This window comes from Fundulus heteroclitus, chromosome 6 (assembly GCF_011125445.2).
Source record: "Fundulus heteroclitus isolate FHET01 chromosome 6, MU-UCD_Fhet_4.1, whole genome shotgun sequence".
Taxonomy (NCBI): Eukaryota; Metazoa; Chordata; class Actinopteri; order Cyprinodontiformes; family Fundulidae; genus Fundulus; species Fundulus heteroclitus.
In genome coordinates, this window is record NC_046366.1 from 26,591,749 (window position 1) to 26,609,846 (window position 18,098).

Here is an 18,098-nt window from a genome sequence, read left to right on the forward strand (position 1 = left end):
CTAGCTCATTTTTATTTCATGTGGGTACAGTTTAGACACTCATTCTTAATGCTTTAAAGCTGCCTAGCTTTGGATTGCAACTTTAGTAGGAATTTTAAAATAGTTTTAAATGAAAATTGGATATATTTTAATATACATTTATTATTTATCCATCGCGGTTTATATGTAGTTGGTGAGATCAGTTTATAACTTCTTAAATAATGGATCATTCATAGCAAAATGGCTCAAAGGAAACAACAAAATCAACTTACTAACAACACAATGAAAAACTATGTAATAGAAGAATAAAATCATTTGTTGGTAATTTACAGATTACTAGAGTGACTACCCCACACATTAATGTGTGTGTATATCTCATATAATGATCTTGCATGATATGGTTTCAATCAATATATCCATTTTTTAGGTCCAGATTACAGTTTGCAATCATCTAATTTAGCTCTACAGTCATGAAAGGAAAGATTGATGGGGATTAAATTTTTCTGCCAGATTTGCGGTCCAGATTTTTTGTTCTTGACAGAACAATATGAAAGCTGACAAACCCAAATGAATTAGTATGTTAAAGGGTTTTATTTTAACTTCTGAAGAAATTACTTAACTAGATAAAAAATAAAGCATCTGAGACACTGCATCTCATTTCCAAGAATAAACTTAGCTAACAGATTTCTTTTTAAAAAAAGATCTGGACTACTTTTGATCATCTCTACTTTAAAATCAAAAAAATATATATTACTTGGGTAAACCCAGACTAGATTATTCTACACTACACAAAACATTTTAAGACACAGTTGGACATTTAGGAAAGCCTGTTTTGTGAAAACAGAAAGGTTGGCCATTTTCCATGCTTGTTTTGAATTAGGACCGCCATGGTTTGAGATCAGCATGAGAACGATGACATATAGTCAAGTCAAACATAAAGTTATTTTACATACATGAATGTTGTAAAACATTCATGTAACAATGTTGAATGTTCCTTAAATCACAATTTTTACTTTGTTAAGCCTTTAATTATGAAAATAAAACTACAAGGAGTTTCTTAATCTTCTGAAAATAATGTTGAAATGTAAATTCATAAATTTGTAAAGCTTAGTCAGCTTTAGTAATTGTAGACAGCAGGCTCTTTATGCATTTTCTTGATTATGTTGACCTTTATCTTAACTACGAAATTTCCGAAAGACACTTTTGAAGCCAAGATGTATCGCAACAGATCAAAGAGCACTACTGAAATTAATAAAATGGAATACCGTTGCTGCTGTCCAGACTTCCCGTTACTTGCTAAATCAGAATCAGAATCGAGCAAGTTCGAGCATACAAACGAGGATTTTGACTTCAGATTCCAACCATAGCATCGCCTAAACAAACAGAAAGCAGTAAGCAGACAGCAACTACGACCTATAACAGAAACCACATTATTTAGGGGAAAAGGCTAAGAACAGGAGCAGTATATACAAGAGATTTTTTTTTATTTTTTCCGTCCCCTCAGTAGAAAAGCTAAAGACTCTCCTCTTGTTGTTGCAGCCTGAATAAAGAGCAGACAGGATTCTGTAGAAAGCAGTTTTACTTGAAATAGTTTCTTACACCATCTCAGCTTCCTCTTAGTTTACCGCATGTCACTGATACTAAAAATAGCAATTTCTTTCCTTTAGTAAATACTTCCACACAAGAGTGTTGTTGCCAGTGTGGAGAAAAAAAAGGATCTGTTCTTTGAGTTTCTGACTGGCCTGTTAAGCTGAAGTTTCTGGTCGCCGGATATTGTCAACCTGAACTGCAAAAATAGAACTAAAAATAAGTAAAATTTTCTTGAAATTAGTGTATTTGTCCTTGATTTGAGCAGGTAAATAAGACTATTTGCTAAAGGAATACGATTTTTTCCATTTAAAATAGGAACAATTCATCTCCATCATCTCATTTCAAGTGCAGGATGTCTAATTATCTTATTTTAGGGGTTAAGATACTAATTCCATTGGCAGATAATCTTATTTACTCGCTCAAATCAAGGACAAATAGACTAACTTTAAGAACATTTTACTTGTTTTTAGATCCGTTTTTGCAGTTAATGGGTTACTTTAGTTTTTCACATTTGATGCCTTTAACAGAGGCATCGCAAGCTGCACCTGTTCTCTGGCATTTGATGAATGTTAAAAGTTAGACCTACAAAAACACACCACCAGCATCAGACGACCGAAACGATGAATGAAAATGAAATGAAAAATAGAACACAACCCCGTTTTTTAAAATTCTAATTGTGTCGTGGTGCTTGCGCTAACTCGTGCATATTTGCTGCTTCACATTATTTTACTCCTACTGTGTCTTCTCCTTGATGTCCGCAGTGGTGTTACGGCTTCTACGTGACGCACCAGCAGGGACACACAGGCTTCGAGCTCTTCTTCAAAACCAGAGAGCTGAAGAAGAAGTGGTTGGATCAGTTTGAAATGGCAATGTAAGTACGCAAATGTACAAACATGCCGGTCGTGAGCGGCAGCGGTGTCCTTGACACAGGTCGGCGTGTCGGTGTCTCTACGTAGAACTTATTTACGTCTGTTTGCAACTGTGTGGCTTCGGTGCCGAGAGCGCTGTTGACTCTTTCATGTGTGCTGTTTGATCAGGTCTTAGCCGTAATCAAGCACACAATGCTGACAACAGTACGGAAACACACATCTACACACGCTCACGCAGCTATGTGTTGATACAAACGGAGCTGTGGAGCTACAGTAAACTGACTCTGCTGTCAGGATTCTGCAGTTCAGTGCTCTGCGGAGATAAACAGTTTTATTTGTGTTGTTCTGTAACATTTGGAGGAGTTTAGCGATAAAGAGCCGCTTTGTCTTCCTGTGCCGATTGGAGAATGGTGTTTCGATTTGACATTGCCTTATGATTGACTCGGGTATCACGTTTTGCCCTTCTCCCTTCATAAACACTCGACGCTTTGACTTTGCTGAATTCTTCGCCGCTTTCAAATTGTCGTGAGGTTCTGAAATGTTTTTGCAGGAGTGTAAATTGTACCCTCCCAGGACCACAAAACCTCCCGATCCTTGCCCAAAACATGATGTGCATATGACAAACATTACAAAACATATTTTTTTTCTCTCTAGGCTCCCAAGTGTTTTTTTTTCCCTTCTTCTGGGTTTTAGTCAGAAATAAGCTGCGTATGCTTCTGTGCATTGGGTAATGACACCAGAAGGTCCTATTCTGGAAGTGAAAATTGTGCCAGCTGAAAAAGATGTGAGCTCATGATGAAAGACTCACTTATGGGAGCGCTCAGCTGGTGTCTCTAGGTTGTGTGCTCAGCGCTGAAAACGTTTTGGTTTGTTTTTGTCATGCATGTTGCGGCTTCCATATTTCAGCTCATACAGAAAAACAGTGAGCTGCACCTGTTTACCTTCTTTTTTTGGACTAAATAATGTAATTTTTGCCTCAGCAAAGCTGTTTTATTTACTTTATAAAGACACTGATTCACACTATTTCGTCAGAAAGAGATGCACGGGTTGGGCTTCTATTGGCCAAAGCCAGTTTTGGAAGACTATGCCACATGCAAAGTAATTCAACAAATATAACAAAAACTGAGCATAAAAGAGGCTTCTTGAGGTACGGTGCCGTGGAAAAGTATTTGCAATTTCGAAGATCTCTTCTGTTTAAATTTTTTGTCACAAATTAAAGTTGTAGATCATAAAGCAAACGTTGATATCAGACAGAAATAACCTCAGTAAATGCAAAATCCATGATGTCATTTATTAAGGGAAAAAGATATTCAAAACCAATCTTGCTGTATGAGAAGCAATTGCCCCCAAATCTCTTAAAAGGCTGTGAAAGTTAAATGATAGATCAACTGAAATCATACAGTCATTTTATGGTCAAACTGACCCCTCAATGTGTTTTACACTACATCCACAATCACTTAATCACACTCACTAATACACACATTCATTTAGACAACTAAATAAATAGCATAGACATACTTTATTGTCATGCATCTGCACATTCCCAGTGTACATTTGAGCAGAATTTCATAGTAAGGCTTGAGTAAAAAAACAGAAATTAAAAGAGAAACATTATAAATATAAGCATTTGCCAGGAATGTAGCAGCAAACAAGAAAAAAACTGACATTTTATGTGTACAAAAAAGTTATGTGTAACAATATGAATAGTGCAAGTATATGTAGCAGCAGGATGTGTTGCAACAATGGATGGATCGTATCATATGATAATGCAGATGACGAGTTGTTTTAGATCACTGTGAAGGAGTTTTAGCCCACACTTCCTTGCAGAATTGTTTTAATTCTGCCATCTTGGATGTTTTTTGAGAATTATCATCCTACTTAAGGTCATACCACAGCATCTCAATTGAATTTAAGTGTAGACTTTGACTAGACCACCCCAAAACCTTAATTTTGTTGTATTCATTCATTTAGATGTGGACTTGTAGGTGTGACAATCATTGTCAATGATCCATTATCAGCAGCTAATGGTTCTAATCTATAATTACAGCAAGTCATCCAAGTCTCAAAGCAACAAAGCAGCTCCCGACCATCACACGACCACTTCCATGTTTGACTGCTGTAATTATGTCTGAAATGATGTCAGTTCAACACTAGATGTGTTGGAATGAGCAGCTCCCAGAAAGCCCCACTTTTGTCTTGTCGCCCCACAGAATATTTTCCCTAAAGTCTTTTGGATCATCAAGATGCTTTTGTGGCAAATGTGAGATTGTTTTTTGTGCTCTGTTTGTTCAGCAATAATTTTCACATTTGATCTCTCCAATTGTTGACATTGAAACATGTTTCTTTCTTATTGTTGAATCATGAACACTGACCGTAGTGGACATTGTTACAATGGACAATGTTGGTTTGGATATCTTTTTCTCTCCTAATAAATAAAGATCATCACTTGAAAACTGCTCTGATACTAAAACTGTTGACAATCTGGGAGATTTAAGTGTGACAGAAAAACAAAAAAAACAAGAAATCAGTAGGGGGCAGCACTGTATAAAGGAGATCAACACCAACCTACAGATACCCCATAACATACTAGTTACGGAGTTAACTTCTCAGTTTCCTTGGCAAAGGTATTAATTCCACAAAGTCCTTTGAAATACAAAGATCAGACATTCTCATGTTCTAAAAGGACATAAAACATCATCTTACTCAGTCAAGACTTTGCTGCTTTTGAAAATAACTTGCTTACTTTTAGAGTATGACTTAGCCTTGAACTCTGTCTAGCTGGCTGTTCAGATATTAGATGATTCATGTGACTTTGTTCATGTGGTCTTTGCCGCTGACCGGAGAACTGCAGCAGGTCCTGAGTGTGTTCCTCCCAGTGGGAGACGTAGATGCAAGTGCAGATTCGTTGTCAGGTTGTTTTACCTGTAAGTTTCTGAAGGAAATGTTGGACCATTTTTACAGAAAGTCCTGCTCTGAGCGTCTTCTCACACTCGTTTTTATAATGAAGGCTGAGAAAGGCACAGCCTTGATGAAATCTTGTCCCACAGACATCTTTTTTCTCTGCCGGTGGTGAAAATAAAAATAAAAGGCAAACAATTGTCAGATTTACGACTAGGGAGAAAATCATACAACTCTCAGAGTACCACTTTTGTCATACACTTCGTGTTGTCTGTGATTTTTTTTTTTTATCTCTAATTACTGCTTTTTTTTTTTTTACAAGACGTAATTTCATATTTGTAAATGAACTTGTCATCAACAGCTTCTGTGACACCTAGTAATTTATAATTCACAACACGTTTTTTGTTATATCTTTGTTTTTAGCTCAAATATCCGACCAGAAACGGCCAACCATAACTCCCACCAGTTCAAGATGCACACATTTGAAAGAATCACTTCCTGTAGTTACTGTCACCTTTTGCTCAGGTAAGATTTTGCCACCAATTAAGAAGTCTGCCCAGTCAGTAATTACGCACACCGAATGAAGAGCCATTTGGGGTGGGCTTAAACTCCCAGCGAAGTTCTCTGCTGAAAAAAAAAACCATTACTTTAACACTGTTCTTAGATAAATGTAAGTTTTCAGATTTAAGGTATGAAGGAACAAAATGACATTTTGTTGAGGTCCAAATGCAGTATGTTCTGTCATCCACACTGTTAGCTGTCTCTTTTTTTTTTTAGCTCACCACAGCGGTTCTCTTATGTCTCCTGAAAGCTGAGGGACATTTCCCCCGTGTCATTTCATTTATCTTGACAATGTGACAGAAGCCGGAAAACTCTAAATGTCAAAGTGTTTCTTTCCAATAAATATATCCGGTGTTTTTATTTTCTTCCTAACTGTCTGCAGGGGCATCTTTAACCAGGGTTATGTGTGTCAGAAATGTGGCCTGGGGGCTCATAAAGAGTGTCTCGGTCGACTGGGAGTCTGTGGGAGAACGGGTGAGATGAAACACTAAATTAAAAATCTTCTGCCTTTGTTAAAGTTACCCACACATATTTGATGTAAAATTGCTGTTTCTTCAACAATTATTGGCTCCTCTGGTAAAGATGAATAATTGGTTGTTGTGTGGAGACTTGGTGACCCGAAGACTTAATCTTTGCTTTAGTTTTTGATTCTTTGTTTTCCTTTTTACCTCCTTTACCATCCTCCTCACTGTGTGGTGTGGCAAGATAAACTTGGGTTATGGTCCATCCTCCGGTATCAGTTTATTTTTGTCCTATAGGGAAATTTGCCTGAAAGCCAGGTGAACAACATCTCAGTGTAGATATAAACAAGTTTAAGCAACTATCTAATTTCTTGCAGACATTTTCCTTTCCTTATGAAGGTCCTAATATGTCTTTTGGACCTAAGTGGCATTTCCCTTTTGTCTTTCCCAATGTCAAGAGCACCTAAAAGAATGGCGTTGCTGTGGCTGTAGAGATGCACAAGCTGAGAAGACTAGCAATTTACCGTATTTTTCAGACTATAAGGTGTACTTAAAATCCTTAAATTTTCTCAAAAATGTATAGTGTGATTTATAATTCAGTGCGCCTTATATGTGATTACCGCTTACTGACCACTTTTATGCGGGACAATGCGCTAAAAAATCGGACAAAATGTATAAGTACGACTTTGGTAAGCAACAAAGCTCAATGGATATATCGGAGCATTACAGTACACTGTGTCACTACCTGATCACACCCCTGAGCTGTCTACAAGACTGCCTGACTGTAATGTCTAAACTAGAAGTACGGCCTAGCAACAATAAATCAAGTAAGTTAATTCAATATAACATTTATATTACGTTTATTTGGCCTAATGTTAGAAACAGAGCAGTGTAGTCCAACTAATCTGTCCTCTCAACAGAGACAAATAGCTCTCCCTCTCAGGAGAGAGCTGTATACGTGAAGGGGCTGAGTGGTATTACACACTTGGGAAGAATATTCGATGTGCCTTATAATCCGGTGCGCCTCAATGGTCCGAACAATACGGTGCTTATAGGCATTTCCTATCTTCTGAAGATCACAACGCGTGTCTGCCTTACTGAAATGGCATGTTCTCTTGTCTTGCCTGTTTTAAAAGATCAACTAAGAGAGAGAAGGTATTACTCTGACTCTTACGCTGGCTTAGGCCTTTAAAATATTCCTTACATTCTAAAAGGAGAACACTGAAACAACTTAGATAAGACTTTATTAATCTCACAGTGGATAAATTCATCTGTTACATCAGCTCTTGTGAAATAGTTAAGAAATGTAAAACAAAATTAAGAAGGAAGCAGAGATAGATGCATAAGATAAAACAAATCAACAAGCAAAAACAAATGAATATGTAAATGCAGACACATGCCCACATACATATGCATACACACAGTCTATGCCTATGTACATGGACATGAGGTAACCATGCTAGAATGGCGACCATTGTAGGTATGCAGTTGTTGCACAAGTTGCAATAAGGTAGAATCGAACAATCTAATTGATGCTAATGAATTGCTTCAATTGGTAACAGGTCATTGAATTAAGTTGACCCAAATTCATTTATTTACGATGGTTTCACTTAACAACTTATAAACTAAATTAACTTTGATCAACCTAATTCAATTACTTGTTACCACTTAAAGCAATTCATTTTAGCTGGAGCTGCATTTCTGTGTCCATATGATGTGTCTTGTGTTGTTTTTTTCCCGATTTGAACAGCACCAGAGAAAAATTCTGCTGTGCTAACTGTACATACTGGCAAGTTTTGGGGATGTCATTAAATATGGAACCAATGATTTTGGTAAAAAAAACTGTTCTAGCTTAAGTTGTGTCTTATTTAACTCTGAATGCAAGAATTTAAATGAAAGCTTTCAAAGGTTCAAATTATTTTAGAGGGGCTTATACATCACCATAAAAACAACAGAACACATTCAAACTCCTTAGAGTAAAATACTTCTACATTTTGAAAATCTTCTTCTATTTTCATCCGTTTCTTTTTATTTCAGAAGGTCTTCATGCTCAATGTTTGACTTTTTCACAATTTCCAATTGAATATATGTAGACTTAGAAACCTTAACCTTTACCCGCCTTTCTTTCCTGACAAAAAGTGTTTCCCTTCACGTACTGTACTCTTTACTAAGAATGTGCTAAATAAAACATATTCTCTACCTGTTTTAGGAGTTGAGGACTAATAAAAAAAAAAAAATGTGTAGTTGTTGAATTTTAAAGCCACATCCAGCCTCTTGTCTGTGTCACCAGACTGGTGCTTTCAGGCGCATTACCCTCACCCAGTTCACACACAGCTAAGGCCGGCTCAGGAGTCTGACAAGCTTCCCTCTTTCACAACCGCTGCGGTTTTTATGCATTCAGGGGCGTGATACGGGCCCACTGCAGAGGTTGACAGCTGAGGTTGGATGTCAAGAAGCCACCATAGTCTAATATTGTATTCCTCTCACTGTGTCTGTTTCTCACCTGCAAGCAGATCCTGTCAAGCTGAGGCCCAAGGTAAGACCCGGACTGTTTCTCTTCTTCAACTTAAGACATTTTAACTAACGTAACGATTCAGGCATGAAACAGCAGCTGGACTACTATCTTGTCTACGGTTAGAAAAAAAAAAAGGAAGGTGTTTTGTCATTAACATCTAGCAAAGTTTAAAGTGACCTTGGTTTTGCAGTTATAGCTGTATTCTTTAATCTGGGATGAGGCTTATGTGATTTTTAAGTAATGTCTGTAATGTTTCATTTCACGTTTGGATTTAAGGCGATTTCTTGTTTAGAAGATTCAACTCTTTATTTTCCATATTAGGTAAATAAAGTGGTGATAAACTATGTTGCTGTTAATGCAGGTTATATTTCTCTTATTCTGCCTTCCAGAACTTGTAGATTGAAAGGCTAATAATTGAAAATGATAGTTTTAATAACTAAAAATTGAGCAAGTGCAATGAATCTTAAAAGTATACTTAGTAGGGTTACCATTACCTTTTTGTACAGATGAAGCTGAATATTGAGTTGTATGAACATAGAAATATTTATAAAGGGATAAATGTTTAATGTACCTTTCTGGAACAATAAGGGATATCTTTCAACCAATTACATAATTACCAAACACGCAGAAAAACTGAATTGTGAAAACAAAACTTTACGTATTTTAGTAAAAGAAAAAAGAGTTGAATGGTCTGTCCATCCATCTATGCTTGAATTCACTTCCTTCCACTTATCCGGGATCACATCACTGGGCGAAACCCAGACCCAAGGAAACTCTAAAGCACCTTCACCTCCTGTTCACGCTTAGCAAAGGGGACACCATCTGTGCTTTGCAAAAGTATTCACACCCCTTAAACTATTAAACATTACAGTAACAGACATGTCATAGATGTAATTTAAAGTGGTGCATAATTGTGAACTTCTAGACGTGTCCCTTGCCCTACACACCTGAATCAAATGGTTAAACTACCTCACTAGCATGCAGTCAAACTCTGCTAATGAGATCGCATTGAAGTCAGGGGTGTTAAAGCAGAGACACGTCTAAAAATTGCAGGACATCAGCCTTCTAGGACTGGAGCTTGGGACCATGGATCTAAACCACCCCGCAGTAATTCTGGCTGCGTGTTTAGGGCTGTTGGCCGCTGGATGATAAACCCCTGCTTCATTTTTAAAATCTTTTGTAGCGTCTAACAGATTTCCCCCCAGCAATGCCCCATCTTTTTTCTCTCAATCCATCCGCCTAGCTTCACTCACATACATCTGGGACATCGCCCATTGAAAGTGATTTCTTCAACCAATTTTATGGTCTGGCCAATCAGGACGCGGGGCTGGAGTTTCATAAATGTGACGTAGTGGAGACGCGACCATGACGTGAGACTGTTTTGATAGCAATGGCAGCTCGTCGAGGAAGCAAGCGTTAACATTGATGCTGCTATTTCTTCCGTGTTGTCCAATCTACCTAATAGTGTTTCATTAAAAGAACATCAGAGAACAGCTCTGAAGGCTTTTGTTGGTGGAAACCATGTTTTCGCCCTTCTCCCGACCGGATTTGGCAAGTTTTGTTTTCCGGGGCGCGTCTGCAGCGGATGTGCCCCGGAGCGGTTAGCGGTTAGCGGGAACCATGTTAGGAGGCCTTTAGTCCTCGACGCGGTCGGCCCGGGATCGACTCCGACCCGCGGCGCTTTGCCGCCTGTCTTCCCCCCTCTTCCTGTCAGCTCACTGTCAATAAAACGCGTGCCACTAGAGCCGCAAACACATAATAAAAAATAAAAAATAATAATTTTTTTCCTGCTTCGCTCTTATCAGCGTCACGGGTTAGCTTCGGTGTGAGTGGTTGAAATAGCACGTCGATAAAGATGACAGACAAGTGGCTTATCCAATCATATGCAAGAATTTTTGATAAGGCCCAGCCTTCAATAAAGGCAATTCCTATGGAGAGGTCCCAGATGTATGTGAGTGAAGCTAGGCGGAACGAAATCCGAAATAATTGTTTCTGATCGCAGGTGTGTACAACAGCTCCTGTTGAGCTTCCTTGTAAAGCGCGGAGAACTGCCCTCGGCTCTCCGCGATTCTACGACACAGGATGTGATGTCAGGCGGCCATCATTGCCCATATTTGGGCAATAATTGCCGCCCCCATACACATTGATCCAGACACAATTTATGCTTTTTATTTTCTTATTGATTAACGCTAGTTAAATAACCACAGTTTTAGTTATAGCTAATGATCCCCTGATTTTTCCTTGTTGACCGGACTTCCCCTTTAAGGGATGATCGAGGTCACATGACTTTCTGAGTGATGGATCCGCTCCTCACAAGTTACATAGCCGGGTTTTTGAGAAGGGCAGCCCGCACAGACCCTCAATACACTCTGAGTGCTGTATATTGACATGGAAAATTAAATAAAATATCTCAATTTAGGCTACTATGTGGGTCAAAAGTTACGTATTGGGGCTTTAAGTGGATAAACAATCTCAGTGGGAGGGTCGATGTTTTATCCACCATTTTCAGTACAAATAATCAACCTCTGTTTAAATTTTTTTTTCACGTTTTTGAGATGGAAGCTGTTTTATGGAGATGGAAGATGCTTGAAATCCACTTTTCTCCTTGTTTCTCAGTAGACCTCAGCCACTAGGACCAACTAATCTTGATTTACACTTAATGAAGAGATTACCTGAATAAAGCTGCTGCTTGGAATGTCTTTTCAGAACCTCAGTTCAAAAATGCCAGAGCGTTGCCCTCAATGGCAAGAGATTCTTGACTTAGAGAAAATACCACAACCTGACCTACCAGCTCAGCGAGCCTGTAGACGTTTTTTTTAAATCTTTTACAATTGGCAGAAAGCAATAAAGGATAGTTCTGAATATTTCACCCCAAAACAAAAGAAACTAGTTTTACCCTTTATTATTAGTAATGTTTAGAACGGTTAAGCCATTTAAACATCCATCAATGTAATTGTATGACTCATCTTTCAGGTCAGCCTGATCCTGCACAATTCACCTCTTATTATCTTTCTCTCTTGTTCCCTCTCTCCCTGTTTTTTCCCCTTCTTTCGCAATTTACAGGAGAACACAGCACCACGAAACCCAGGTCAGTATGATTAGACCACTCGAGCAAGTTTGTTAACCTGCAGCGAGCTTCAAATCCTTATTGTAAAAAAAAAAAAAAAAAATCATTTCATCTAAGCTTGTAGCAGAGTGTTCACAGAGAGATGGAAATGATAACTGACACGATATTTTCAGTCACAGAAATCGTGCATTCCTCAAACACATTCAGAATGTTTTTTTTTTTTTTTTTTCTTTTCTTAGAAATGCGGGGCCATAAATCAGCTCTCTTCTAGAGCAAAATGTCCAAATGAATGAGACATTAAACAAATTTTAATGACCGGATAAAAGTATGAGCAGGGGATCGTTAACCAGAGCCAGAAAGAAAGCCTCTTTCCTTCTGCTCGCCATGGTGCCTAAACCCTTGATCGCATTGAGATGAATTGGAGTGGGTGGAATGATTATGAGGAGCATGCAGGAGAAATACTGGAAAAGAAATGCAGAATCACTCCCCGAGCAATCCGCGGCGCCTCAGCCTCGGCTGCTTAGCTGAGCGAGCCTTTGTGATGAATCAATTTCCATAAGGGGGTTTATGAGGAAGACAGCCGTTCTTATTGTTCTTATTAAAAACACGAACGTGAGCTATTCCATTCATCTGAGGTCACAGTCAGCTAATAGTTTCCTCAGGCTGGCTTGCAGGCGAACGCCAGCCTCGAAGGGTGATCTGTCTGTGGTGGGCTAGATGTGTGAGTCAGCGGAGAGTAAGTGGCTGTGTCTTTTAAGTTGGCAGGGGTGTTTAGTCTTTGCCTCAGCCCCGTGCTTGTGGCTGTGTTGGTCTGCCGTGCAGAGGAAAGATTGGTGCGGCACCTTTCAGGAATCAAAGAGATGGATTTCCTGTGATGCTAAATTGGTGCTTTTAGGGTGGAACCGTTTAAGTGCTTTAGATCTTAAAAGACGGAAGAAAAGAGTCAGGATTAATAAAAAAAAAAAAAACGGTCAATTAATAGCAATAAAATCATTTGACGTGTTAGAGAACAAAGAATGGAGAAAATCACGAAATGATTATCTCATTAACGTCTCGTTATCTTTGCTGAGTATCAATCAGCACACTCAGTTACATTTGGTCTACCACAGACACGTTTTTGGTTTTAAAGATAACGTTGTGTCAATGTGTTGATGAATTTTGCTTTTTGGGATGTACTGGTCAGGATTTGTTTTTTTTAGACTCCGATACCTATCCCAGTCATTTTAAAATGGGGATTTGCAGACATGTAAATGCGTATTTGCATAATGTCAGCCTGATATTTCAAGTTAGTAAAAAAAGAAAAAGAAAAAATACGTGTTGTGAATATCCTTTAAAACCTAGTAGCTTTGAAGTGGAGTAAAAAAAAAACACACCCCGTATTTCATCACATATTTCAGATTTCACGTACTCATCAATAACGTTAAGGGCGCTGCTGTCTGTCCTATCCGGTTTTGCTTGATAGCGCCTGTCGTGATCAAGGCAAAGTATTGACAGTGACAGTGCTATTTTCCTGTTTACAGATTTCCTCTTTGCTTCTTTGTCACATTTAAATGTTTTAAATATTTAGTATTAGACAAAGATGGTTTGACTGAGCTCAAAAGAAGTTCAAGAACAAATGGGAACAAACTCACTGTCATCTATCAGTCTTCTTGTGAACAGAATAGGATTTTATGGACCTCCGAATGGCTACATTGTCATATCTTTGCAGTTATTGGTCATTTAAGTTTTCCTTCATGCTTGTAAACAGTTTTTGATCTTGGCTTTTTTCTTTTTAATATGAACTAACTGCCCCCTGTTATTTAACCAGATTGTTTCCCATAATCATAAAGTGGTATTCCTCCGCAGTCTTTTAATAACACTCTAATACTCTGCTAAAAGCAGAGGATGTTGAATTTGACTGTTTGTGTTCTCTGTCTGCCAGCTTTACCGAGGATGATTGTGATCAGAGACTACAGCGGCGTCCCCAGTCCCATGTGTGGGCCCCCACTAAGCATTCAGGCGGGGGATGTAATTGAGTTGATGTTTGCTGACCTGCACAGCTCCTGGTGGCAGGTGTGTGTCACACTCAAGTCATGCCCGTTTTATGATGTCTCCACATCTGTGACTTTGTGAAAAAAAAAGATATTTTCGGACTCAGCCGACTGGTAAGACACACTGAACATCTTTTTCAGCGCCGCTAGTTTAAACGTGTGCCGCGTGGTCACTCTGCTGTCGCACTTTGCGGCGAACGCAACATCAGCCGTTTATGTTTCTATCCGCTGATTGTGTTGCGGTTGTTCATATTCTGGGTCCTGCCTGACGGGGTCAGCAACAGTCAGAAATATCAAAGGTTTGAATGAACTCCATTGGACCCAAGCCACATTACAGATGGGATATCTGTCCTTTCTGTCGCTGTTCAGATTGAATCAGGGCCTACATCGGATGATCTAACCAATTAGCGACTTCAGTTGATTAATTAGGTGCCACAATGAAACCATAAAACACCAAAGCCTTTAGCCCCCCGGCGGATAATTTATTGCTTATTCACAACCTCATGTTCGGGCATATTTAGCAAACCTCTCACAACGTCCGCCAGCAGTTCGCGGTCTTTGACCTTATCTATTTTTTGAAAGGATAGTGTTATCTGGGGTCTCCTGGCAGCCCACCTCGCTGCTTCCAGCTCTGTTTTATGGTGGCATCAAAGCCTCATTCTCCTTCTGGTGCTGCTCCAATCAGAGCGCAGAGCTTGCCAGGAGCCCCGGCCGGGAGTGGGCAGTCAGCCCGATTTCTGATGCCCTATGATTCTCTCTGTTGTGTCACTGCGCTGCAAGTTGGAGGACGAGGACACGAGTGCCAGGAGACTTGTTGTAAGCTGGCTGAATAGCAACCAGAATGTCATGCCCCAGAACTGATGGTGCTGCCTTATTTGCTGCCATGGCAACGGCGCATGCTGCAAGAGCATAATCAAAGCAATAATGTGGTGAAACACATTTCCGCATTCATGCCTGCTGCATAATGATACTAGAAACAGCTTAACTAAAAGTTTCCAGTGGTGGAGCAGTGTTTTTCTAGACAGGTTCTCAGCATGTGGTGCCACCGTACTCGAGAAATAAAAATGTAGTGCTCTGCAAAGGTATTCATACTCACTGGAGTTTCTCACATTTTGTCATGTTACTACCACAGACTTTATTATACTTTATTGGGGTTTTATATGATAGACTAAGAAATTGTTGCAAATAATTGAAATGGACAGACGATGATTCTTCAAAAATATCTTGTAAATAGAAATCTGTGAATGTCTGTTGTATAATGCACCCTGATGGAGATCTGAGAAAATCAAGTTTTTCATGTCCTGCAGCAAATTCTCAATCAAATTTAGGTCCAGACTAGGGTTGGGTGTAAAGCAACCAACCCAACCCAAGAAAATCAAAAACTCACAAATAACAAAAACAAAAAAACAACTGATTCCAGGTCAAAAGCTAAACCAAGAAATCAAAAGTAGAGCACTAAGACAAAACACCAGGATTGAGACGGAGCTTGACTGACGTAAACTGAGGGTTAAATGCAGGGAGGGATGAGAGCACAGTATGAACCAGATGGGTGATTAGCAGAAATCTAAGGGAACTAAATTAACAGATTACACAGAGAATCAGGGAAACAAAGACACAGAAACCAGAAGTGTGTACAAACCAGAAACAGAACACCTCCCAGTATCAGAATGAATCAAGATACCAATCAAAAGGAGACAAAGAAACTCAGAAACTGGAACAACAGAAAGAACAAAGACCTCACGGACTAAAGGATCCAAAATAAAACATGAAGTAAGATCTACGACTGCAGCTCATATCAGAATGTAAACACATTGAATTATTTAAAGTAGAGCAAATTTGAATTGGGGGCTGAGCATAAATGCATATAAGTGCATATAACCCTTTTCAGATTTTTATTATTAATAAAGGTTTGGTTTTAAAATTCTAATAAATTGCATTGTAGTTTGTGGTTGTATTGTGAAAAAAAAAAATGGGACAATTTACCGGGGTATGAATAGTTTTGCATTCTATGTCTGTAAATAGGATTTTACTTAACTCTGCTTTAAACCATAAAATGCGGTTTAACCACGCCAAATCATGTCACAAGATTCAAAAGATGAGAGACTAGGTGGGAAAGGATTGATTATGGCTTTTTATAACAGTGTAAAAATAGTCTTTAGCAGTGTCAGAGTTCAGGCAGTACTTCAAGTGCTACAATTGAAGATGTGACGTTGTGCCATTGTACCAACCTCTAGATCATGGAAGATTTAAGTGGTAGAAATATAACTAAATGCACCTTTCCTACTCTGCACCTTCTTGTATGAGCCGATGTGACGAGTGAATTTCTCCATTGTGAGATCTATAAAGACTATCTTATCTTATCTTAAATAAAATTGTACACAGGCCTTGAAACTGTAATAGCACAGGTGCCTGCAATGCTAACATTTACATTTTTACTCCAGCACCTTTCATTAGGTTATTGGGGCCATTGACAAATGCTTCCTCAGGGGTATAAGGTTAGGGTTAAGAACTCTGTTGCAAAGGGCTGGGAATAATGTGTGGTAAAAATTTAACCTGTGCAGTTCTGCATAGTTTTACATTTAACAAGGACACAAGGTCTGATCCATATTATATATAAAAAAATTTATATTAACATTATTATTTTCATTCATTAATGTTTTGTGGGTGATGTAATTCCTTCCATCTAACAGAATTGTCGAGTCCTGATTGGGTACGCTAGAACTGGTCACTTAAGCCAGTTTCTATTAAAATAAGGACCACTGTAAAAAATTCCTGATACCACACTTTATGAATCCACTTAACTTAAAGGGGTCATGTCATGCTTTTTAATGCCTTCCTTTTGACATTCTAATCATTAAGTTGTGGTCAGTATAAAGTGGAACTACAATGCTTTGGTCTGAATTCCTCATTATTGTCGCCCCACAGCTTCTCTTTTACCCCTACTCTGAGGTGCGTCTAAGAACAACTCATTTTGGTGCGTTCCACTCCGCCCCGTTCGGCCATTTCTGTAGTATGATGGGGGACAGTGTAGAGAATTTTGTGGGTTAATACACCCAACAACCGAACATTTTCACTTATCGTCTTGTATCTTTAGCACCTTCAGTTAGTGAAATTGGTAAGCCGGAAGTCCAGGACCTTCTATAGCAGTTCCTCAGCAAAAATAATACTGTGCATAATTGTTCAATAAATGTAACAGAGAACAGAGACAACTGAACTGCTTGAAAAATATGATCCAAACAGAAATATAAAGATATAAAGATTGCAGTACCTGGAGATATTAAATAAAACAAATGTCAACAGTGCTGTACACACAAAACTGAAAATAGACAAATAAAATACAGAACAAGTTTAAATAGACAAACAAGATGGTTAAAACAGTAAAATATAATAATAATCTAATAAATAAAATATATTATATCTTTTGTATATAATAAAAATGTATTTAAGGGCTAAAAAAGTAGATTTTACATGTTGTACATGTCCTCTTTTAAAGAGTGTTTGCTACGTATTTCTCACATAAAAAAAAACGCTTACCAGCTAGTGGTGGTAATTAACTAATATTTTTTTAATCAATAAAATTAAAGATTCTCTAAATAGGTTCATACAAACATGTTTGAAAGGTCTTATAGTTGCACACAATACGATTTTGGGGAGAAATGCTGAATCTGAACAGAACCTTGTTTGTTTACAATGAAAACTCCACAGGGTGCCTTTAATCTTCAACGTCCCCGGTGGCGCCAGAGGATGGAATTACAGAACACTGAGAATTCATATCCCCTGTTACCCAGAAGGCAATTATCCCCCATCCCCCTGGCAGAACAATACAATCAATCACTGTAATTTCATTTGATCCTCTGGCTGCTGCCTGTTTATGCCAACAGAGTAATAAGTTTAATCTGTATCATACGCTTATCGAAAGCATAACAAATAGAGAAGGGCTCTCTTAAAAACCTTTGATGAAATGTTATTACACAGAATGAATCATAGAGATGGGTAAAGATTCGCTTTCCAATTTAGTTACTGCCAGGGCTTGCATGGCTCCAAAAAGCATTTCATACCCTAATAAAGAGGAGTGAGGAGGAAAGCACAAACAGGTCAGGAAGCTGAATGAGGAGCTTAACCACTTCT

The 18,098-nt window shown here is 38.5% G+C and overlaps 1 protein-coding gene across 4 annotated transcripts in view; it reads left to right on the forward strand.

Moving 5' to 3' along the window:
* LOC105931034 (guanine nucleotide exchange factor VAV3) overlaps positions 1-18,098 on the forward strand; it is a 79,049-nt gene that overhangs the window by 40,242 nt on the left and 20,709 nt on the right. For 3 of the 4 annotated variants that reach the window (XM_036138451.1, XM_036138448.1, XM_036138450.1), the window contains exons 15-20: positions 2,331-2,440; positions 5,760-5,861; positions 6,280-6,371; positions 8,869-8,894; positions 11,937-11,961; positions 13,862-13,992. In XM_036138451.1, coding sequence (XP_035994344.1) covers positions 2,331-2,440; positions 5,760-5,861; positions 6,280-6,371; positions 8,869-8,894; positions 11,937-11,961; positions 13,862-13,992 — 486 coding nt within the window. The remainder of the gene's footprint in view (positions 1-2,330; positions 2,441-5,759; positions 5,862-6,279; positions 6,372-8,868; positions 8,895-11,936; positions 11,962-13,861; positions 13,993-18,098) is intronic. The other variant, XM_036138449.1, reaches the window with a different exon arrangement.